Source organism: Erpetoichthys calabaricus, chromosome 4 (genome assembly GCF_900747795.2).
Source record: "Erpetoichthys calabaricus chromosome 4, fErpCal1.3, whole genome shotgun sequence".
Taxonomy (NCBI): domain Eukaryota; kingdom Metazoa; phylum Chordata; class Cladistia; order Polypteriformes; family Polypteridae; genus Erpetoichthys; species Erpetoichthys calabaricus.
This window is the reverse complement of record NC_041397.2, coordinates 173,391,113-173,417,634: the sequence shown is the minus strand read 5'-3', so window position 1 is coordinate 173,417,634 and position 26,522 is coordinate 173,391,113. Positions and strand designations below refer to the sequence as shown.

Genomic DNA, 26,522 nt, shown 5'->3' with positions numbered 1-26,522 from the left:
TGACTTAATTGCATGGAATGTTACTTGCTTTCAATAAAATCAATAAAAATAAAAAAACTGCGCTTGATATCTGTAAACCCCTGCAAATTTTAGGCCTACACACCTGTCCGCATTTGCGTGAATTTTATTCTGCATTTTCCAATGTTTTACCAGCAACAAACAGTCTCAGACATGTTAATCTGACAAGGTAATTTTTTTTCTTCAATGTACTTACTTGCTTTGCAAACTGGAGATGGTTCTCAATTGTGAACTTTTTTCTGTGCTCTAGCACTACATAACAAAGAGTGCAAAACACTCTACCTGCGCTTTCATGCATATTGCAATATTGTTTTAGGTGACTTTTCGTTGAAATATTAGCCGGGAAATGCAAAGCACTTCTTTTTGCCATGTTTGGACTAATTAAACTCTTGTCAATACGCAAGAAGAAAAAACAAAGCACCAAAAAGCATAGTACCGTAGATACTCGTGTATAAGTCGAAAAATTTATGCCTTAAAATTCATTCAAAAAAACAGAATCGACTTATCCGCGGGGCAACACAATTGTCGCATAGAATTTGGGTAATGACATTGTACACTCAACGCTTCACGGTGTTAAGTCACCGGTCATCTGCCGTTTCCCATGGTCTTTGAAATAATTATAAGCCAGCAATACTATTGCTAATTAGCTAGTTTTTTTCTAATTTCATTAAATAATTCTTTAAACTGTGAAATACTTGAATTTGAGCATTAGCTTTTGCAGGTTTTGGATAACAAACATACCATTAGCTACCATGTGCAACCAGATTTGGAATCAAAAGAACCAAGGCAACGCATGCTATCAATGCGATGCAAGCGCAGCCCGCGATTCAAAAAATTTCTCTGCTTACCTGTTTGTCTCGTTTGACAGTAGCTGAAAAGCAGCATCAGGAGAGAGCAGCCTGAAGTAGTCCAGCAGCGGGTGATCTGTCGTGTCCAACAGCAAGCCATGCTGTCTTGTGAAGTCCGGTAGCCAGTTTGGCTCCCACGGATCAATGTCTGGGTATTCCTCCCATGCGAACCTTGCCGTAGCTGCATCAGCTGCGCGAATGCATTCAGCTGGCAGCCGATCAGCTGGCGCGGCATCTGCTGGTGTTCGATCAGCTGATGCCGGCTTCTCACTCTCTTGCTCGATTCCCGATCACTGTCAATAAAATCTGATTCTGAAAAATCAGAGTCCGACTCAGCGATAATGTGCAAAACATCGTCTGCAGAGTGTTTTCTTTTCTGCACTCGCTTCGCTCCCTTGTGACATATCGACGCCATCTTGCCTTTGTTTATATTTCGCAACTCACGCACACGCAAGGATTAGTTGTCGAGTCAACGAGTCTAGCATTCCTCCAAGCACAGAGGAAATGCCTGTGACGTGACAGTGAGTTTTGTCACCATTAACAGCTGATTGTCGACCTCTATCTCTGATAGTTGTCAAGTTTTACCCTCGACTTATACACGGGTCATAACAAATTTTGTAATTTTCGGCTTAAACAATACACTCGACTTATCTGCGAGATCGACTAATACACAAGTATCTACGGTAACCCTGTTTAATGCAGGAATTTTATTAAATGTGCTTGAACTAATAAGATTTGCAGTGATTGGTTGATTTTACATGAAATTATGCGATCACATAATTCCTGGAGTAACTGGACATTATCAATGAATGCTCATTCACTGATAGAGTAGTAACAGAAATAAAAATGTAATGAACAAAAGGAAATGATTAATAAGATGAAAAGTTAAATGGAACAATCTCTACATCATAATTTGATACATTCAAAACAAGAAAATTAATAAAATCATTATTAGCAGGTTGTACAAAACTGGGAAAGGGTCTCTAGTCTGAGAAAGCACCAATACAATTAAAAGCACAGAACACGTCACAAGATAATAAGGTACAGAGAAAAAGCATATTTATCATTTTACAATACTATTAAAATTTTACTTCAGGTATAGGTGAATAAAAGAATTTTCCAACTCTGTTTATAATTCTGTCTTATTGCCTATTTTTCACATTGAACTTGGCCTGATGATTTTGTGAGGGAGGGCAGCATAGAATAATGGCACTGCTGCCTCAAAGCTCAAGGAGACTGAATTCAAATTTAAGCTGGTAACCATCAGAATTAGTATAGCACATTCCCACAATGTCTGTGTGGGGTTGCTCCTGCAAATACTCTGGCTTTCCGTTTACATTCCAAAGAAATGTGTGCAAGGTTAAACGGGCACTGTAAATTGCAGGTTGTATTTGCTTGTATACCCCTGCAGTGTACTGGAATACCATTAAGGGTTGGTTCCTACTTTTTGCTTAATGATGTCAGGATAGGCTCTGCCTTTGAAATATGCACAACTACAAAAAGCAGGTCCAAGAATAGATGGATGGATAGACTTCCATAGGTTGTACCAATGAACAAAGACAAGCCTGAGAAAAATGCAGACACATGGTGTTTCCTTTATTCGTTGAACATGCAAGCTAATTAACATTATCTTTAGGTGTTAATAAGGAATAGCTCACACATGAAACTCAACTAAATTAAAGGCATCAGGTCAGGTGGGGGAGCATGCACTGATACAGCGCGTTGCCACACCCACCACACGACAAAACAGCTCAGCTATGCCACAGCCAGCTGTCACATGCCCATCCCCTTGGCTTGGTCCAGCCGCTTGGGTCTTCAACAATGAGAATCCTGTGAGCCGCATCACCCTCTGGGAATCGCACCACATGGCCATAGTGCTGTAATTGACGTTCCCTCACAATGCGGGTAATGTGCCTCATTCGGGACTCCATGAGCAACCACTCGTTTAACACAAAGTCAAACCAGTGGTATCCAAGGATTCTCTGATGAGACACAATACCGAAGAAGTCCAGTTTTCATCTCAGGTCACAGGAAAGCGTCCATGTCTCGCAAACAAATAGCAAACCAGGAAACACAAGGACTCGAAAGACTTGGACATTCATCCATTTACAAAGGTATCAGGAGTGCCACATGCCTTTTTCAAGTGATCTCATGACCCACTACCCCCCACCCATGCTCTCCCAATCCATCTACTGACTTCATTAGTAAGAGTTACCAGAGGTATGAATGTTGCTGCCAAGGTAAGTAAACCTCTTTACAAGGTTCACACTCTCTCTGCTGACAGACACACTACTGATGGCTGTGACCAAGAGGTCATTAAAGGCCTAGATCTTGTTTATTATCTAGGACACTTGCAAGCCCAGACACTCAGATTCCTTGCTCAGTCTCTCAAGGGCCACAATCAGAACTTCCATTGACTCTGCGAAGATCACAACATCATCGGCAAGGTCAAGATCAGTAAATCTTTCTTCGCCAAAAGTGCCAGGATGGGGTCAATGGTAGACTTCTTAGGCATAAAATCAGACTGCATTGGTTACTGGTAGTTGAGCAAGTGATCACGGGTTCTACTGAGGATGACCTTTCCCGGCAATGAGAACAGTGTTATCCCCTGTAGTTGCCTCAATCCAGGAAATCACCCTTCCCTTTCCAAAGAGGGATGACAAGACCCATTTTCCAGTTAGTTGGGATGACACCCGTCTCCCAAATGGAAGCAAAGATTGCTTGCAATGCAAGAAGGACAGCCTTACCACCAGCCTGGAGAAGTTCATCCCAGATACCACAGATCCCTGCACCCTTCCCTACCCTTATGTGGTTCACCACCTGTGCAATCTCTGTGGGACTGGGTGGTTCACAGCTAAATGGAGGATCAGCCTCGAGAACCATGGATGTCCAACATACTATCCAGAGGATCAGCTTTAAATAGCTGCTCAAAGTAGCCTGTCCAGTGGGTCACATTGGCAGCATCATCTGTACGGACTGTTTCATCACCCACCCTCACTGTGACTCTCCAAGGAACAGATTCGGATGTGTATGTTGCATAGTTCAACAATCAGAAGAATAATCAAGACTGGTTTAGTCAAGACCTGTTAATATAAATTTAAAAGATTTGGTCCTCAGCTTATACAAATTGGAATTCAGAGGAGAGGAGCAGAAGAAAAAAAAAAACTGTTAAATAATTAGAACATATAGTAACCAATCTGTCTACATTTGCCAAAATGCCTCCAGATAATCCTTAAAAGGTCCTAAGTTAATCTTTGTATCTAACATACAGTAAGTACATGGACAAAACCTAAACAGTGAATTCTACAGTAAGATCCTCACAAATATTGTAGGTTAATAGTACTAGAATATTTTTCTGGATGCTTTGCTGCATCAGTAAACCTGTGATTTGCCATCATTAAAGGAATCATGCATTCTGCTCTGTATCAAAGCTCTCCTCAAAACAGCCTTGTGTCAGTAAGACAACTGATAAAGAGCAGCTAATATTCAAATAGAAATTTTGTGTCTACTTTCCCAGGACTTCTGCCAGCATAACCACACTTCTACAATGCATTACACTGTGGAGAAACATCAGTTGTTTCAGTGAAATATTAAAAAGGTCTGACAATGGACCCATTCTACCAAGTATATACTTAAAAGTTCACATTTCAAGATCAGAAAGGATAACTTGACAAAAAATTGCAATAGCTCCAAATGTTACCTAATGGGAAAGATTTACTAAGAGCTGGGCATAACTCAATGCTAGAATTATTAAAGAAAAACATAAACTGTCTTGAATGCATCTCTAACATTCCAGAGTTTGGGTGTAATATTCTGTACTGGGTGCTGATAAGTTGCAAGGAAACCTGTCAAAACCTGCCATGGACTGTTTCTGCAAGACAAGCCTTTTCTATTGTTTAAAGTACTTCAGCCATTTTGACAAGCACACGGCATCTGGGATCGCAAATTTAAAAAATTATATAATTTGAGGAAGTGAGCATGAAGATATGGAATTAGCATTAATTCTCAGTTAAACTTCAAATTATGGGTTAAGCTTATGAAAGTCAAAGAGAGTTGCTTACTGCATCATTGCAAAGACTTTTTCATGGGTACACATTATTTGGATGTTCACTGCAAATTGCTGGGTTGGGGTTGGTGGACAGAAAGTACCCAAGATAATAGCATTTTGTTTATCATGTTGTAAAGCACAGCTACATAACTTAATTTATGGACTTGTTTTGATTTCTTTGTATGTGTGGATTACTTGGGATATTACCAACATCTGGTGAAAACTTCATGTCAATAGCCCCATTAGAAATATATTTACTGAGAAAAATGTTGACACATTCAATACTTATTTTCCTCGCTGTATGTGCAGACAGTTCCATGGTTTGTATCTCTCATGAGAGCTATATCTGCCAAGCAGGTAGATGTGACCATTTTGCAGCAATTTCACTGGAGTCTGACTGACATGCATTATACAGGTGCTGGTCATAAAATTAGAATATCATGACAAAGTTGATTTATTTCAGTAATTCCATTCAAAAAGTGAAACTTGTATATTAGATTCATTCATTACACACAGACTGATGTATTTCAAATGTTTGTTTCTTTTAATGTTGATGATTATAACTGACAACTAATGAAAGTCCCAAATTCAGTATCTCGGAAAATTCGAATATCAATTAAGACCAATGCAAAAAAAGGATTTTTAGAAATGTTGGCCAACTGAAAGGTATGAACATGAAAAGTATGAGCAGGTAACTAGGACGGAGGCACAGTGTAAATTGAGAATACAAAGCACAAAATTTCTACAAAAGTTAAGGTTAACGTAGGCATAACACATCTACAGAATCTACTGGTTTCAAACAAAATTAATTCTGAATTCAACACTTGGCTTATATCCTATTGAGATCTTTAAAGTTCTGAAATCATGCCACTTAGGAGCTTCTGTTTGCATTCTAACCATACACAGTGTTTGAGGCTTGATAACTTTAGTACAAACCCGATTTCCAAAAAAGTTGGGACACTTTCTACAAATGCAATAAACAGTAAAATCTGTAATTTGGTAATTCACTCAAACCTTTATTTAACAGGCAAAAGGACAAAGAAAAGATTCAGTATTTTCACCGAAAAAAAAATTAATTTTATTTGTTAAACATCAACAAATTTAGAAATTGATGCCTGCAACACATTCCAAAAAAGTTGGGACAGAGGCTAGTTTACCACTGGGTCACATCCCCTTTTCTTTTAATTACACTTCTTAATCATTTGGGAACTGAAGAAACTAATTGTTGCAGTTTTTCTAGTAGAATTTTTGCCAATTCATGCTGTAAAAAAGACTTGAGGTGCTCAACAGTCTATGGTCACCATTTTCTGATTCTCCTCTTCATGATGCGCCAGACATTTTCAATAGGAAACAGATGTGGATTACAGGCAGGCCAGTCAAGTACACGAATGAGGCCTGGCATTGTCCTGCTCAAATATACATGGAATTCCTAGGAAAAGATGTCGTCTTGACAGGAGCATATGTCTCTCACAAATTCCAGTGTAAACCTCTTCATCAATGGTGCCTTCACATACGGTTATGTCCATAAATATTTGGACAGAGACAACTTTTTTCTAGTTTTAGTTCTGTATATTACCACAATGAATTTTAAATGAAACCACTCAGATGCAGTTGAAGTGCAGACTTTCAGCTTTAATTCAGTGGGGTGAACAAAACAATTGCATAAAAATGTGAGGCAACTAAAGCATTTTTTTAACACAATCCCTTCATTTCAGGGGCTCAAAAGTAATTGGACAAATTAAATAACTGGAAATAAAATGTTCATTTCTAGTACTTGGTTGAAAACAGGGGAGGTGGTAGGGCCTTCAAAGATTCATGCAAAAAAACACTACAATAAAACACCTAGGATTGGTATGTAGAATGCTAGAAACTTATTACAATATGAAATGCCAGAAAATGTCAAAAGGGAAATTGAAAGAAATATGTTGAACATAATTATAATGACCAAAGGGAGAATGAAAAGGAATGGAGTTTTAAGTAGTGATTACAAAATTACCTACTCAAGATGGCAAGATGGCATTTTGGTCCTAGACAAAATGGCAGGACAGTGTGTCATGAAGGTGGAATATGTCTGTGACAGATTGTTAAAGACTCAGCTAAAGGCAAACCTCACAGACATGATGGCAATAGTTGCCTGTACATCAATAAAAGACTACAATGATGAAGTGAATACTAGTTATGAACAAGTTGAAGAAAATAATAAAAAAGTGAAAAAGAAAAAAATGGTATTGTAATAGGCAAGTTCAACACAGTGGTCAGGTAAGGCACTAGTGTAGTAAGGAAATTTACCATGGGGAAAGAGAGCAGAGATCAAAAAAAGAGATTCTAATAGTTTTGTAAGAGATATCATATCTGTTTGATAACTAAAGGACGAAGAATGGAGGCAAAGAATCGAAATGTTTTGTACGACAAGGTGCGAGAATTTAGTTACAGTGTTGAAGGGGTATTACTGACAGAGACTAAAGATATTAAAATGTGAACAGAGAATTTTTTGAGAACTTTAAAGAAAGCATAAAAAGCACAAAAAATACTTTGAAAAATAAAGAACTGCTTAACAAAGACCAGTTAGGGCCAGAGTTGTTGCTGCAAAAGGTAACTGAAGTTCTGGAGCATTTTAGAGAAAACAGAGTGGATGCAAATTCCAGCTGAAATGCTGAAAATGGCAGGAATGAAAGAATTGAATGAATTTGTGAGGACTTTTAGTAATATATATATATATATATATATATATATATATATATATATATACAGAAAAGGAGCATGTTTAGATGACGTTTTGGAAAGCATAATACCACCTTTGGAAAAGGAGCTAAATTCAGTCAGGTGTAAGGTCCACCACATCACCAGCTTGATATTTCATATCTCAAAAGTTCTAGGGAAGATAATGAACATCAAAATATAGAAGAAAGTAGAACAAAACATCTGCAGAGACAAAATCAGATTCAGAAGTGATACAGCAACAAGAAATGTAAAAGCAGTGTTCAGGATTATTAGTGAGTGAAGAACTGAGCCACGGTAAGGTGCTCATTCCTGTTTGTTGATTACAAGAAGGCTTTTGATACTTAAACTGGATCATACGGATGATTATCTTAAAGTGCGCAGGAACAGACTGGAAAGATTGAAGACTGACATTAGCACTCTAGAGTATATAAGAAAGGAAGCAACGGTGAGTCTTGGTGAAGAAGCTTGACTCTTCAATGACTGGAAGAGTAGTTGGGCAAGATTGTCTTCTCTCACAATGTTTTATTTCATTTGATGGACATTGAGAGAGAAGTACTGTAGAATATAGACATATGAGTAATGATTAATGGACAAGTGATGAAAACTATTCAACTGGCTAATGACCTTGCAATAATAGCAGGTACAAGAAAGGGGACAACAAACTCAATGGTCTCTTTGAAAGCTACTGCAGAAAAATTATATATGAAAATTTGTTAAATGAAAACAAAAGTTATTAAAATTGAAAAGAATACATACAATGAATTGCAAGTACGAGTTAACAGAAAGGGATTACAGCAAGAGTGACATTTTAAATATCTTGGGAGCATAATCACAGAAGACAGTTATTGTGAGAGTGGTTAAATCAGGATTTACAAAGGAGGTAAATAAATAGATCACTGTCAAAACTAATTCCAACAGCCTCTCAATACATAGAGGGCCCTACTTACCAGCTCCAACGACAGGTTGCCTAACAACATTTCATTTTCAAAATGGGGTTACTTTTCCAGAATGCCAAGGCTTAAGGGATCACTTATGACTGCAAAAATTAGCATTCCGCAAGGAAGCCGTGTATTCTTACAATCACCAAAATACTATACAAATTGGAAGAAGTTTCCACTGCAGTCTTTTACAGACAACACATTCAAGACAGACTATAATTACAAAATTAATCCTCCAAACAGTAGCAGTTCAGCATCTTATTTTTGAAATATGATATACAAAAGATTGGGAATTTATATTACTATTGACAACAGCTTCAAATACCTTGTCAAAATATTCCCATTGGTTGGGTTGTCTTATAGCCATAACTAGTCTAGGATGAAAATAAAATAGAAATGCTTATTTTATGTGTATATTAATACTACTTGATATTATCAACAAGTGCTGCCCAAAATACATCCCCGCAAATCTCCTTTCGCTTCATATTGGTATAATGCTGATAATGTCCCTGAACAGTTATTTGTTTCGAACAGTTCAGGTTTTGTTCAAACTAAACTGCAGTCAAAAAGATGCTCATTCAATGTCCAAAACATACACACAAAAAACATTATGTGGTACTAATAAATTGTGAGAAATATTAAACAACTTTAAAAAGATGAACTCTAAAGAATAAGCAATAAATCTGTGCTTTTTTTTCCCTGTAGAAAGAGGCTAAGCAAGATTTGAATTCAACATTAATTTTGCAAATTTAGCATGCTCCATTTAACTTTTTTCACTGTCTTACAACTCAGTTGTTTTAGCTTAGGAAATCATTTGAAGTACAACAACCCTTTTACACAGCACAGCCATTCCAGTTTGAATTGATTGTGTAGTTTAACACTGAAAATATGCCTGTTCTAGTACACTTACCAAGTGGTTGCACCACAACTATTTGACAAAACTAAAGCAAATAAATTGCAGTCATTTTGGTGGAGAGTGACGTGTTGCTTGATGATTAGCACATGCAAGTAAGGTTTTCAAAAAACTGTGGCCATGTGACAATAATGATCTAATGTCAATCTTTCAGGTCACTCTGGAAGAATTGTAGCAGGCTCTTTCTCACATACCTGGTAGGTTGTTTTGCATGAACTGATCTTGTTGTCTACATTGTGTTGAGGTTGCTCTTTGGTTCTTTTCAGCCATTCTGATGTTGGCTCGATTTTGTGTTTTGGATCACGATCTTGCTGCCTCACTTAAAAATGCTTTAGTCTTTACAAAGGTGATCAGACACCGTCCTTAAGAATTTTGTGATATAAAGCAAAATTTATGGCTCCTTCAAGTATAACAAATTATCTATGTCCTGAGGTAGTAAAGCATTTCTACTCTGTGTTATCCTGGGATCATGATAGGTGTTACTTATTAATTTCACTTAAACATAATTTAACCATGACTATGGTACCCGCTTGCCTAATTCTCAATGGGAAGCAATCTACCGTATATGTACACCTTTGTGATTAAAACTGTCAGAGTTGGCAGTGACTGTGCACAGGCACAGCTCTTGGAGCTTCCTAGCATATACTATAAGCTGTGCACAGGAAGCAATGAGGAGTCAGTATTACCTAAGCACTCTTACTAATGTCATAGCTGCTACTGGTTTTTCAAGAGTTTATACAACATACCACCTAACAGAATAGAAACTGTTGTGTAAGCTTAACATTATCTTTCTAACCATGTAAATGTTTATGTATATTTTCCAGAAGAATTTAGAGCAGCAGCCAAGGAAGACAGAGGGATCCAGGAACATGGACTGGCGATAGCCCATTAACTTCTTCTCCTGGTCCTGAAGTCCAGGTTGTGTGATCAGGTTGACAGAAGCTTCTGGTGGTCTCACTCTCCTCTCGGTCTCTTTCTACACACAAAGTTAAATTTACTGTCTTTGCAAAGAATCTGTGCATACTCCTGTTAAACAGACTTAACATTACAGTAGCATACTTGCTTACATTAATTAAAATTGCTAAAAATGTTATTTACATTAATAGCCAGGTGCCATTATCTTTTCTTCATTTGATGCCTTGACATTTCTCCATCCATATTCTAGAGATGGTATAGTTTGTTATCTGTTTATTCCTAGGGAGGGTGTGAATTGCTCTCTCTCCATATTTCATGGACAGTGTGGCTTGGCATCTCTTCATTTCCAGGGATAGTGTAGCTGGCTCTTATTTTACAACATCCATCAGCTGAGCAAGTGTGTCCTCATTTTACCTCTTGGAGCATGCAGTCTTTTCAAGTGCTTTTGCCTCCTGTTTCTTAAACCACTTCAGTTCTTATAAGAAGCAAAAAGGCTATACAGTATAGCATTGCTTGTTTCCACTGCACTACACAAAGCACCACATTACGACCACCACTTTTAACTTCTGTTATGATGCTCTTACTGTGTAGTGGTGTGTTTACTTTATGCTAGACTTAATGAAACCCATGTACTACAAAAAGTTAATCTTCTGGCTCATCTGTTCACAGAACAGTTTCCCAAAAGGCTTACAAAACATCCAGATGTTATCTAGAAAAAAAGACAAGTGATTATGTTCTTCTTAGTTAGTAGCATTTCCACTTGCTGACAATTTTTGCCCGTGCTGTTCTGATTCTGGTGTCAGCAATACAGAATTTTCCAAGACAAGAAAAGCCTGCAGTTCTCTGGATTTTTTTTTTTTATGACTTTAGGGATGATTTAATATTATGTTCTGGGACAAATTATGACAGTTTGACCACTACTGGGAAAATGTGCTAATATTCCCAAGTGCTTTCTATTTTCAGAATATGGCTCTCACTGCTATGGCCTGAAGAGGGTGCCTCCTGCCACCCAAACCCGACAAAGACAGATACAGGACACAAGTTCATCACACGCCCTTTATTTTTTTTTTCTTTTTCCTCGTCAGAAATGCCTTCCCCCCTTTCCCACCTGCACAGCACAGTTCCAAAGCACAAGCACAGTACACACTTTTCTTCTCTCTCTCAGTTTTCCTTCGGCATCCGCTCCTCCTGGCAAGCTTTGTCCTCCACCTCCCGCCTCTGGCTGCCAGAGAAGTGGCAACTGGCTCCTTTTATAGAGCACCCAGAGGTGTTCCAGGTGTCAACCCTCATCTAGCAGCACTTCTAGGTGTGTGTCACACAGGACTCAACAGTACCTGCAGCATGCCCTAGCGACAGCCATGAAACCCAACAGGGCTGCACCAATCTTCAACTCCCATGGAGACCTGTGGGAGTCCGAGGCACCACAGCAACCCAGGGGGCTACAATCTATTGCTCCAGGGAAGGTAAGGCTCTATATATGTTCTCTCCCCAGGTCCTTTCAGCAAAGAGTTGCCTCAGCCAGGAAAGGTCACCATCAGTCTGCTGCACTGTGTTTAGGTGACATCTCAGAATATACTGAGAGGTATCCATAACTTTTTTTTGATTTTCTGTCTTAGAAAATCATAGCATTATATGTTTATTTTCTGCTGGCAACTTGATTCTGATGGTTGAGATAAAATATGTGGGGCTGATCAGGGCTGGTTAAAATCAAACCTAGCTTTATTTAATCAGCTGACTCCAAATACACCATTTAATTGAATGTTTTAACTGGGGCAAATTTTCATACAGTACCAGTTGGTTTTGGTTTGCTTTGTTCACTAGCTATTGTACAGTAAATCAATCGAGTTTTTTTCCCTTCCCCTGGGGAGCTTTTTATGTAGTATAAGGATTTGGCTGAAGACCTGTAAACACTGAGTGAAGGAATGAACACTTTTTATTTTTTTGGTGAAGACATGGGCATTTTTTAAGCATTTCCATGAATTTCTTATGACTGAGCTGTGATATGCAATCTTGACCCTGGATACAGTCATCAAGGCTTCAATTTTAAGAGCTAAAGTTAATAAGTTTTATATTACATAGGGATAACTTCACCTTAGTATTCAAAGAGATGATCTAATTATCCCTTTAAATGTGTTGAATTCACTTGGCAGCAAGGATGTTTTCACACCTTATGACAGAATGACTACTCTGTGCATTAAACAAATAAAAAGATTAGATTAGATAAACTTTATTAATCCCAAGGGGAAATTCAAATGCATACAGCTGCAGAAACATTAAAAACATGAATACAGACTTGCAGGTCAGATAATACATCCGATCATTCGATCGATTAAAATAAATAAAATACACTTAACAAGTACATCGGGTAGAACCATTGAAGTGCCTGAGAGCAGAAGGCAAAAAAGACCCCCAGAGGTGCTTCTTAGCACTCTGTGGTGGAATGAGCGGGGGTTAAAAGTGCTCCAAGACAGCACATCCTGGAGGGAATGGAGGAGATTTTTCAGGATGGCACCCAATTTTGTCATCATCCTCTTTTCCACAACAGCCTCCAGTGTGTCCAGGGTTCGCCCTGTGATGGTGCAGGCTTTCTTGAAAAGTTTGATCAGGCATTGTGCTTCTTTTGTGCTCAGGTTGCTTTTCTAGGAGACTGCAACATAGAAAACCACACTGGCCACTATGGACTGGTAGAACATTTCCAGTAGTTTGCTGCACAAATCAAAAGATCTGAGTCTCCTTAGCAAGTACAATTAGCTCTGGCCCTTCTTGCATAGCATCAGTCCAGTTTGTTGCTTATATGAACCCCCAGGTACTTGTATAGCTCTCCACTGCTTCCATGTCATCTCTCTGAATGGTAGCCAGTCTCAGAGGCTTCTTGGCACATTGGAAGTCGACCAGCAGTTGTTTTGTCTTGTTGATGTTGAGCTGCAGGTTGTTGTTCCCTAACCACAAGGCAAAGTCCTCCACAACTTTCATGCACTGTGTCTCATCTCCATTACTAATTCAGCCTATGATGGATGAGTCTGAAATTATATGTAGATGACAAGTGCTGGTATCGTACTGGTATTGTGCTGGAAGTCTGTTGTGTAGAGGGTAAACAGGAAGGGAAGACATGACACTTCCCTGAGGTGCTCCAGTATTACACACCACCATTACAGTCATTAATACAGTCATCAACCTCACAAACTACTGTCTGTTATCAGTTAGTCCATGATCCAAGAGAATGTGGGAGCATCAACATTCAAAGCCTTGAGCTTTTTCCATAGTCGATGTTGTCGGACAGTGTTTAAAAGCACTGGAAAAGTAAAGAACATGATCTGGACTGTGCTCAAACTTTGTCGAAATGGGTATGGGCTCTGTGGAGCATGTAGATGACAGCAACCTCCTTACCTATATGTGTTGCATCCAAATGTGATTTAATTTTCCCTCCTACAGATTCTCTTCTACATACTACTACAGTCAATGAAAACATCTAAACAAATCAACATTTTAAAATATGCCTTAATACATGTAATCATTAGAAAATGGTTAGTCACTATAGTCATATATATATATATATATATATATATATATATATATATATATATATATATATATATATATATATAACTGCTGCATCTCAAATAAATTAGAATTTTATGTTAATATTCCTTGTTTTTGGGAGAACACATTTAAAAAGAAGACAAAACAAGATTTTATGAAAAAAAAAAAAAAAAAACACAGCCTAAAGCCCACCCTGTGTTAACAGCAAAAAAATGCCATGTGTAGCAGTTATTAAGCCTAAGACACACCAGTCTCTCATACAGCTGCAAAACATGAAGCCATCCTCATTAATGATAATAATGTCACATTCACTTTGATGCATGAATCTGAAAGGGGCTGTTATGTCTCTGATGACAGTGTAGAAGTTGTAAAAGAGATGTTTTTAACAGGAATAAAAAAACCATGTGGATTTAAAAGATTTTGTTATAAATAGGACAGTTTTCCTACATTTGTCTATAAATGTATTTCTCTTATAATAAAAATATTTTCTTCCTTTAAAAAAATTGACTTGCAAAAATATTTGAATAGGAAACCTCTAAGGAATGCTAGGGATCAAGAGAACCAAGATTGCAGACCTCAGCAACACAGCTGCTAACCACCAGCTGCAAAGAACCCCTCAAATCAGAAATGGATAAAATTGTATCAGTTTAGATATGTGTGCAAAAATTACCAATAACAACTTTTTCTTGGTGTAACATACTATACGTGTATGACAATCAAAACATATGAAGTGAAAAGGATATTCTTTGACAGTAGTATGCTCTATTTAATCTCTATTTCAGATTTAGTCCTGGATTCAAATCCTGGCCTAGGCACTATATGTGTAGTGTTTTCATGTTTTCTCTGATCTTGTGTGCATTTTTCTGCAAGTACTTCAGATTTTCTACTAAAGCAAATAAGATTAGGTTAAATGGCAATCTTAAACTGGCTTAGTACGAGAGACTGTAACTGTGTATGTGTGAGTGTCCTTCTGTAGACTGGTGCCCTGTTGAGGGTAGGTTCCTGCTTTGTGCACATTGTTACCTAGATAGGCACTGGCTCCATGTGCCAATGAACTAGATTAGTGGATTAGAAATTAGATATAAGAATTCTTAAATGCAGATTCATATATGCTTTTGTTGTCAACATTCTTATAAATAAAGCTCAACACCATTAAAATTAAGTTACCCCCAAAAAAACTCACAGCAATTAGCAACAGTAACAAATGGTATCTCATATATATTTCTCTTCTGGTTCATCCTGCTTCCACTTCAAAATTTGTCCCGCCCACACGCAGCCGACATGGCATTTCTCGATTCTTATTCATCGTCTTCCATGTCATGCACTATACTGGCCTGCTGAGTGAAATACATCCAACAAGTACTCGAGGTGCTGCCACAATGGTAAAGTAGCTTTACCACCCTTGCGGGAGCCACCTGTGTCTCTACAACAGCTTCTTACACAGCAAACATCAGAAGCTAAAAATTATCGTGAACACATTTGAGAATACAACTCTTCTCTAGCGTTTGCTTCCAATGGGTGCACAGATAACTCAACCTACTGGCCACGGACCATACTGTTTTAAAATACACAGGCAAATTTATCACCAAATCTCTCCACTATACGCTAACACTTCTACCTCTCCAGGATGTGGATAGTTGTATGTTTTTGACACAGCGCAAGCTACTAAAGTACACTTACAAAATAAAGCAAATTCTGCATGCAGCGAAAATGTACTTCTCCAGCTAGATTCCATGCTCAGAACCATCAACCCCTTCGCTAAATCATACAAACACATGCATGAAATCACTCAGTCCAATCCAACAGCATCTGTATGAATGGTTTTCAAGGAAACCCTTAAGCAGGATTTACGACGACACAATGCCCCGACATGTCACACCGATGTTGCAACTATTTTCGTGGGAGAAGATGGCGAAATGCCTGCCGAAAGGGACATTTGCATATATCCCATAAGCAACTCCTGTAAACAGATTTCCACGCTCAATATGAATTGTGATCCTATGGTTTACCCACTTTTATTCCCTTATGGAAACATTGGCTGGCACAAAGATTTACAACATGTTCCCGATAAAAGAACCGCCAAGTGAATAAGGCTTACTCAATGGCCAATTTAACACGTACAGATTAGCAATGAGGAATAATTGTAGTATTTTGCACTCCAGAGGCAAACTATTCCAACAGTACGTCGTAGATGCGTATGTTAAAACAGAGGGCGCGCGTCTCAAATATCTCAGATTACATCAACAAGATCTGCGCGTTGAACTATCAGACACACTGCAAGCAAACGCTGAAAATAACAATGTTCATGTAGGCAAAATAATCATACTACCGTCCACATTTCCAGGAAGTCCAAGATACATGCAACAAAACTATCAGGATGCCATGGCCATAGTACGTAAATTTGGAAAGCCCGATTTATTTTTCACTTTCACATGTAATCCTGCTTGGCCGGAAATTCTACATGCACACTGCGTCTTTCAAGAAGTATTTATTTCTTCTTGATTACTGAATTCCTTTCTCACCATTTTCCGTTCCTATTCTTACACAGCCGTATGCTATGGCGAGCGTCGGCTAGTAATGTAAGAAAATAGCAACAGGAACATGAAGTGAGTGAGAAACAGAGACCTTCCCAGGGTTTGAATTTGAACAAGGCTGACACAAACTGCTTAAGCTTCAGAAGAAACAGTGGATGTATTGGATAAGCCTAATTTTGTTATTGTAAGTTGACATTAACAGTCACCTTGGGACATGCCAGAGACACATGAATTGGTCGATGGTTTGATTCTACATTTTACACAAGGAATCATGCTGCCAACTCCTCTTTATACTGAGGTGTGAATATAAAATTACATAACTGAATAAAGTTTTCTGTACTGTTTTGATACAATCATGAAGAGTGAGCATATAAAACAATTTACTACAAATGTATATATTGTTGATGCAATTGATATACTAATTATTATGATTATGATTGAATAATAAATAATTCTATTATTAGGGAACTAAATATTTTTCCTTATCATAACCTTGCCCCCTTGGTCAATATATTAATAATTCAGATGAATGCATGCTGGTTTGTATCTATTTTTAAAGGTTGATGATTTAGATTACCAAGTTATATTCTAATTGTCAATGCTAGGAAAAGATGCTAAAAGAAAAGGCTCTTGTGAAAATATATTATCGATCAAAATAATTACAAGGGATACATCCACACGAGACAAATCTCATTAACAAAGGAAATCCTGTCAGCAGGTGGCTTTAAGACATATTTACATTTTCCCTCCTTAATTTTACTGAATATTTTTCCTTTAATGTGTTGGCAACCAATAGCATCTAATCGACTAATGCAAAATGTTTAAATAACCTGTCTGCCAAATTCTGAACTCCTAATAATGCCAACAGGAGTGCTTGTTCTTAATTATCACATTTAATTGAGTCCTTATTAAAAGAGAGAGAGAGAGAGAGAGAGAGAGAGACCACATGATTAAGATTCATAGTTTTCCATGCAGTCAGTCACACATCTGATACATAGCTGCAAATAAAATTTTGAAATACCGATTAGCCAGGTAACAGTCTTTGAGAAAAATCAATCAACTTGTGATTTACCATAATTAAAAGGCATCCCATCTTATACAAAAAGGATACAAGGTTTTGATATTATATTCTAAAATCAAAAAAAAGTAATGCAGTAAAACTATAATCTATCACTAAACTGTATAAAAAAGACCAAAATAAATCCACTTCAGTTTATTTTAACAAAACAAGCTTCCACTTATGGTGTAAGCACTGAGCATGACATGCTATTTACAAATACAGCAAAGTTAGAATATAAAATAAAATTAGATGAAACAAAAACAAAGTTGGAGTAAGTAAAAACAAAGTAAAATATATTATTTTTTTTTTAAAGTAATGAAAGATTCTTTACCCATATTTCAACTGTCTATACTGTGAAATGAATCACATACCAGGAATAAGAACAATTTGATTTTTATATTTCTATTTTTAGTTTTATTTTTATATTTCAGTTTCTTTAAACTACTGTTATTAACTGAACTGTTCTAAAAAATATCCAGTTTCTTGAATTAGAACTGGAATATGATTTTATTTTAGAAATCTTACAGATATTTGTTTCTAAATCTTGAATTTTGGGGTATTAAAAGTTTAGAGACAAGAAGAGGAACATAACACAGTTGAGAAAACTGACATGAAGATGTGGGATAAAAAAATATATACGTTTATTCTCAATTTCTCTGTGCCATTCTTAAATTTATTTTCATGTGGGCCCAAAGTTCAGGAGACTTCAAATTTTACAGTTAGTTCAAAGCAAGAAATTGTATTAAAATATTGAATTTCTAGTTAATAGTTTCAATGCTTTGCAGGGTATATGAATTATTTTTAACTTCATTTTCCATACACCTGTCTATCTATAGGTAGTATATGTATTTAAATAAGATTCCTATTAGCAAAGGTGGTATTTGGTTAATACAGGACAAGAGAACAGACCAAGTGCAAAAAAACCCACGTTTGCTGTTTAAATGACAGTGTAGAATAAACCATTGACATAAGCTCTGCAGAATGTTTGGACTGCCGTGGAGGTACTGCTCTTTAGCACACCAGATTAAAAACAGGACTAACAGGAAGGAAGATTCTCTTAACTGTCCATCTTAGACATTCACAGAAATGCGGGAAATCCAGGAATTCCCCAAGTAACAATAACAAACGTTTTAATTTATTGAGCTGTATATCTCCTACAAATATATAAAAGACATGTGCATTTAATGGGTTTTTTTTAATGTATTTAAAATACATAATGACCAGCACTAAGGCTGTATTTATTCACTTTATTTATTTATGATTTTTCACAGCATACTTGCATAATTGCAAGGATACATTTAGGTCTTAAACACCATAATGGAAAGGACACTGAAAAATAAACACCCAAATACAAAGCATCAGGGTTCATATGAAACTGCATTTTAAATGTTCTCAAAAGCTGCCATTCCCAACAGACAAGCCCTATCTTTTCAAAGCCATATTTTTCCAATAGCAAAGAGAGAAGCATGCTTATGGATCTGAGAAGCAGCCAGTGCATGGCTACCTCTAAAGGTGATATGGCTCAAAATTATTTCCTTAGGTTGGGTCAACAGAATCAGCATTTTTTCCCCAAAACTATTCAAATTTCTAGAAACTTTCAGTCAGTTAAACTTGGAACACAAATACACTTCAATGAAATGATTAAGCTAGTTGCAGCTTTCATTCATTATCTATCACACTGATTGTAAATGGTTCACACGCGCAAGCATTAGCACATAAAGAGGAGGCCAGAACATTTTCTATGTTTTAGATATTAATACTCTGACTTAGATATGTGCTAACCCACAAAATTCCAGGGAATAATACAAGGTGTTGGTCTGGGAAATTAGCAAGTAATGTAGAATTTCCAGGGATTGTTGACTTAATTTTGTTCACAGCAAATTACTGTGGACAGATTGCACACATTCTACATCTATATTGTACACCTATTTTGTCCATTGGTGACAGCAGCATCATCTTGTAGATAATGAAGTCTCTAGTGCATCTTGTAACTGTAACTTAAAAATGAAGTTTGTACTCTATTGTCACCAAGGTTATATTGCTGAACTTAGACATTAACACAAATCAATTCACTCTTTACAATTAAGTGTATGAAGTTATAATATGGTTCACTGCTATCTCACAACGATCATCAAAGATATCAGCTTTTCCTATTTAGTAGGCAATTTTTTAAGAGAAAATGTAATTTAAATAAATATATAGCTTTTATTGTTATGCATACTGAGCTGTAATTACACAGAAGACAAAGTTTACTGTTTCAAACATTTTTAAACCTCATATTCCTAACACTAAATACCAATTTACTGATACACAGAGCATAGTATAATGCCATCTGACATATGAGACGATATTTGTCACAAATACATTTGAAAGGCTAAAAATACAAATTTTTTTGCAGCATTGAATTATGCATCAGTAAATTTTGTGAGCTAAATTGTAAACTTTTACAATGTATATTGGACTTTAATAAATGTTTCTGATAGGGGAAAAAAACTACACTTGGTTTCTAGTCTAGCTGTTATAAATTGTGATTCAAAAGTTATAAAAGGCATACCACAATTTATTTAATTCTGATTTTATTTTCAAAAAGAGTATTTTAGTGAAAAGATTTCTGGTTATACACAACACTTTTTTACATTATAAATAAGTGAAAAAACAAGACTAAATATTATGTCAGACTTTCTAAAATTTTCAGTGCTAATTTCTCCTGCAAAAATACTGTTTCCTTTAAAGGTAGTTCTTAATAAAATGTAAAATTAAATATAAGCTATGAAGCCTTTACAGAATTACTTATTCATACATAATTTTTTAATTTATTTATTCATATGTTGTGTTATACTGTTGATTCTAGCTGCAATAAAAATGAATGATTACAACTGAAAAGAGCATCAGTTAACTTCATACAATAGTTGCAACCTACATTTTGTCCTCGAATAGGGAGAAAAAGGAAAGTTCTGCAAATAACGTAGGCTCAAGTTGAAAAATTAAGCATACTTCATTTACAATATGTTACAATTCAACTTCTGCTGAAGTGACTCTCATCAAAAAACATCTACTCAATACACCCAATTCACCTTACAAATGCACCTTAGACTAAAAATCAAGCTTAAGAAAGATGGCCTGATTTTTTCTTTTATTATATTAACATTGCAAAAAGGATATTCACTTAAGAAAATACAAGATAAAAAGAAACATAACTCTTTATAAATGGTAAAAAGATTTGAAGGTAAAATGACTTCAGACTGTGGATATTTTTCAAATCACTAACTTACAAGCAAACTAGCTGTGATACTTGTCTAAGGTGGGTCGAAGTCTAAGTAATTAATGTAGATTGACCTCAGTGTTAATGTTTGCAATACACCATGCAATGCTTATGCTTCTGTTATATGCCACTTTGTATGGGAATCACAAAAGCAGTGTTATTGCTTGTGATGCAGCCAACTATTGGAATGACAGAGACATGCCGACCAGCCAGACTCACAAACACTATCTATCCTTTTATTAAGGTGGATTCCCTCAAAAGGAACAGTAGAGAAAATTAAAGTTGTTACATATATTTATGTGGCATATGAACTGATTATTCGGTTTACTTTAACTTATTTTTATACAGTGCAATTCACACTAATGGATTCGGAGAATTACATTTTTAACATAAAACTTGTATTTTATGTCCCAAAATCCTCAAAGGAAAACCACAACCAAAAACTCCACAAAATAAATTTCTGCATTTTTGTTAAATGTTGCATGGTTTCAGTCCCTTTCCCATTGGATCCCAAATCTTTTAATTGTTGATTTAAATTTCAGGAACAGAACAGAAGTAGGGTCACTGTTCTTTCTTTTGTTAGACAAAGTCAATAGTAACTGTCCGTGGCACGGCAAAAGAGTACGTTACCCAAAAGAGTAAACATTCAGCATTCATGTAACAGGTTGTGCTGTTTTACATTGTTTATCATCAGTTCTAAATGCTAAAAATTATTTTGAAAAAATGCAAAGGAATAATTATTTTCTCTTATCAGTATGAATCATAATGTAAAGGAACCCATTACAACCTATAAAACGTAACATGCCTAAAGTCAGTTGTGCTCCTTTATTAAAGAGCACCAGGAGCATGAAGGACTTTCAAGCAACTTTTTTTTTTTTTTTATTACCACCATTTCTTGCAACAATATGGCTGAATCCCTGAAAAGTGGAGATGCTAAATATAAATGTTATATTCGTATAAAAAGGCCATTCCTTTAATATTTGAAATAATCATACAACTTAACTTTTGATACTTATGGGACACACTTATGGGATACTTACCTGATTCACTGTTACTTTTACATCACATAGTAAGGAGTGAAAAGTGACTTACAACATGCAGAATTGTTGCAGTGCTGAATACAGCAATGAACTGATGCTTTTTTGTTTTATCATATTACATAATTTTCTGAAATATTAAAATGATTTGCAAAAATGCTATAAACCTATGCAAAGAATGCAAGAATGTTAAAAAAAATGTTTAATGATACCTGAAATATACTAATTCATCTGTTTATTTTCAAACATACATAACCCAACTAGGCACAAGGTATCACTGAATTCCTAACAAAGGTGCCAGTTCATTACAGGGTGCACACAGTCGCAGATTAACCAAGGCAAGCTTGCACATACAAACTACAAACAGGCAGCGACCAGGATGATATCTGAACTCTGGACTTGGGAGTTGTAAAGCGCAAGCTCTAATGACTGTGCTAACAGGCTTATATTCCTTCCATTATAAGCTTGCATAGCATGTGTATCTATCATAACTTCTTCTTTTGGCTGCTCCCATTAGAGGTTGCCACAGTAAATCATCTTCTTCCATATCTTCCTGTCTTTTGCATCTTGCTCTGTCACACCCATCACCTGCATGTCCTCTCTCACCACATCCATAAACCTTATCTTAGGCCTTCCTCTTTTCCTCTTGCCTGGCAGCCCTACCATTAACATCCTTTTCCCAATATACCCAGCACCTCTCCTCTGCACATGTCCAAACCAATGCAATCTATCATACCTATACTTCTAAAATAATAATTTCATACCTTAAAAAAACAAAAGGTCATTTAGAGGTAATTTGTGCAATAATACTCATTTCATGCATGGGCCATAAATTACATGCTAACAGACAGTTTAGTAAACAGAAGTATAGAGACATGTATGAAACATCGGGTTGCTCATATTTCTTAAACTTTTGAACCTTTGGACTTGTTTCTTTTTAGGGGTTGCAATCCAAGCAAAAACTGCCAAAAGACATCAGGTTAGTGAGGAGTAATGTAACTGGGGAAACCCTTCACGTCAGTAATACAATCTTAGCAAAAGCAGAAAATAACAGAATAACAAAGTGGAAAGTTCTTAATGGTTACTGATAAAAGCAGAAACAGTAAATACTTGGGAGCATTCTTTAATGGTAGTAATGGTCCTCCTTCATCTGCATATGTGCAAGAGGCAAATGTCCAGCTAAACAAACAAATGTTCATCTTCTTTCATTAGAAGTGTGATTTCAAGAAAAAACTTTTAATATCAGAATAGAAGGCTATCGATTAAGTGTCTGTCTTTACCATTAAATATAAATTGCTACGGTGCTTAAAAGAACAGCAGCAATTATCACATTGGAAAATTCCATCAAATCACATAAAGTGTGAACCAGCTTTTTCCAAATAAATTCTAACAACTGTACAAAGAATGCAATTTTAAAAACAGAACAGCAGGAATTCAAAGTTCAACCAAATGGCAGCTCTTCAGGTTATCAAAGGAAAGAAATTTAAAATAGCTTTTTACAAGTATGGCCAAATATTTAAAATAAAAACATTCCATTTAATTTATAATGTACATTTCATCATTGCTAAGAAGAAAAGTAGAAGCACTGCTGTTTTGAAAATATTTTGAAAACAGTTTGCATTTATACTGCTGACATAAACATAAATTTCATTTGTGTCACCAGCATGAAACAGTACGAATTCCTCTGCATGAAAACTAAAAAGGAAATTTCGGTTTCCAAGAGGGAAATATATCAAAGCTCTACGTTGGTAACCACATACTGCGGGCAGACTTTGGATTCACTTAACTTTCCCTGTGGGTAGGTCACAGTGCCAAGGGGGGTATACTATTTGGCACGTGCAGTAATGATGTATTGTTAAAAATGTCTAGCAGGACCCGGAAAAAAAAAAAAAAAAAACTAAAAACAGCCAATTCACTACCTGAAGGCGAGTGTTCATTTCTAAGAAGTAGAAGTTTCTCTGTGAATCCACCAGAAATTCCACGGTTCCTGCGGAAGAATACTGCACTGCTTTTGCCAAAGACACTGCTTGCTCTCCCATTTGCTTGCGTGTGTTTGGATCAAGAAATGTGCTGTTTTATTAAAAAAAAAACAAAAAAAAAAAAACAACATATTATATATATATATATATTATATATATATATATATATATATATACTGTATATATATATATATATATATATATATATATATATCATACCTATGCATAACATGTGAGCAAATATAAATATAAAGTGTGGTTAACAGACAATGAAAATATACTTTTGTGCCCTTCACAACACCCCCCACCCACCTTTAAATTATTATGATGTACCACACAATTTACAAGGACATTACTGCACCTTTAAAAAAAAAATCAGACTAGCTAATATTCTTGTTAAAGTGCACTATTAACATTACTCAGTAACACTAAATAAGCAGGGTATGGGTGTGTACTTCAATGTGGGTTTACAGCTTCTGCCTCAATTTTACAAACTTTTCAGTTTGTAAAATGGAAAGAACTAACACATTTTTAGCTTCCTATTTTTCTCCCAAACACATAACGGTTAAATACTCTAGCAAACACTACACATTTTACCAATCACTTGTGCACCATCTGAAAGTAGCACAAACCGCTATACTATAAATGTTCTGTGGCATGATGAGAACTCTCAGATGGAGTCTGCAGTTGTCCAACTGAACTGTGCCAGTCATGTTACTGCTAATAACCACTGCATTGTTGAAAACACACAGAGCAAAAGTGTTCAGAATGCTTTTACTAACTTATTTTTGCATGTAATAGCTCTCTGAATAATTGTTCAAGGTTTGTTTATTTAGTCATGTTTACACAAGAAAATACAAAATTTACCTCTAATGATAGACAGAAAGAAATAAAACAAATGGAGACAATCTAGGTTAAGTTAAGGCAATAGTTATACAGTAGTGCATATTTACCCAAAAAAATGGTTACAGGATGCATATCAAACCTCTATCATTTTCTCCATTATTCCTTATTAAAAAGTCATATGGCATTAGGAAAAAAGGAATTTCTGAAGCGATTTGTGTGGGTGTTTTAAAACGACTATCCTTCCAGTCTGTCATCAGTTGAGATTATTTCCAGTTTCTTTAGCAATGTCCTCTGACACATTCACCATGAACCCATATAACTTTAGCTGCATGTTTAGTAATCTGCTGGAGCTTTTTTAAATGCTGGTTTGTCAGACTACTAAACCAGGAAATAAGGCTGGCATTTCTACCTCCTCCCCCAGAACAATGGGTGAACATACAAATTTCTGTTTCGTAAAGTCAAATATCAAATATTTTTGACATTCAGAGCAAAACAGTTCTTATTGCACCAGTTTACAATACAGTCCACTTGACTTAGATACTGGCTTTCAGCCTTCCCAGATATGCTTCCAATGAGCTCGGTGTCATCCAAATGCTTGATAATGGAGCAGTGGTCATTGCTCTGTCTCTGGTCACTTAGGTAATTAGAATAAAAAGACAATACTGAATATTCTCACCTCAAACAGCATCATTTGAGCTTATGTGAACCTTTGCAAAATGTGTGTGTCATAAGTGACATAGAATTCATTTTCACATTTCTGTGTTTTTGAAATCCTGCTTTCTCCAACTCAGAAATATTGAGAAATCAAGGTAATTTCTTAAGCTCCAGAAACATTAAAAGCTCATTTATTTTCTTAAAGCGGGCGGCACGGTGGCGCAGTGGGTAGCGCTGCTGCCTCGCAGTTGGAAGACCTGGGGACCCGGGTTCGCTTCCCGGGTCCTCCCTGCGTGGAGTTTGCATGTTCTCCCCGTGTCTACGTGGGTTTCCTCCGGGCGCTCCGGTTTCCTCCCACAGTCCAAAGACATGCAGGTTAGGTGGATTGGCGATTCTAAATTGGCCCTAGTGTGTGCTTGGTGTGTGGGTGTGTTTGTGTGTGTCCTGCGGTGGGTTGGCACCCTGCCCGGGATTGGTTCCTGCCTTGTGCCCTGTGTTGGCTGGGATTGGCTCCAGCAGACCCCCGTGACCCTGTGTTCGGATTCAGCGGGTTGGAAAATGGATGGATGGATGAATATACTGACTACTGTGTGGACTTATAGTCAGGATGTTCAAATTGTTTCCTTACTGATCTGTGGTTACTTGAGAACACAGACATGAAGAATCATAACAAATAATAAGAAATTTGACAATATAAGAGACACAGTCATTAGCAATTGGACCCCATCTATCTTGGCACTTAAATAAAAGATGAAAAGATTATTTTGACATAGCATTATACTAAATGTTTTGGTTTACTAAGTCTTTTCTATTTTCCATCTCTTCTCTGAGTCTGTTTCATTTGGTTCTCCTGGGAGTGGAGTTATCACTAGAAATTGACTAATTTTGAAATGTTTTCTATCCAAATGAAAAATGTTTTTGTTTGCCCATGGAATGTTCACAATGAATATTTTCCCATACTGCATACAGTGTTACTCCCGTAAGCAAAATTTAAAACTAAATATGTTGTTAATGAAAAATAATCATTTTGTTAACTAAAACTAAAATAAAAATGAAAGCAAAACTAGTTTTTGTATTTTTAATTTATATGTTCACCAAATTAGTCTTTGTGTATAGCTTTCCCTTTAAAAACGGAGAGCAAATACGATAGCCTGGTCATTGGTTAAGGATTTTTTCCTGCTTGTTTCTTAATCTAATTCAAAACCCTGA

General features: G+C 36.4%; 1 protein-coding gene across 1 annotated transcript in view; it reads right to left on the bottom strand.

Annotated features, from left to right (window-relative positions):
- The window catches only part of pcca (propionyl-CoA carboxylase subunit alpha), a 705,208-nt gene that overhangs the window by 407,420 nt on the left and 271,266 nt on the right, over nt 1-26,522 (bottom strand). Inside the window, exon 12 of the mRNA XM_028799956.2 lies at nt 23,754-23,904. Coding sequence (XP_028655789.1) covers nt 23,754-23,904 — 151 coding nt within the window. The remainder of the gene's footprint in view (nt 1-23,753; nt 23,905-26,522) is intronic.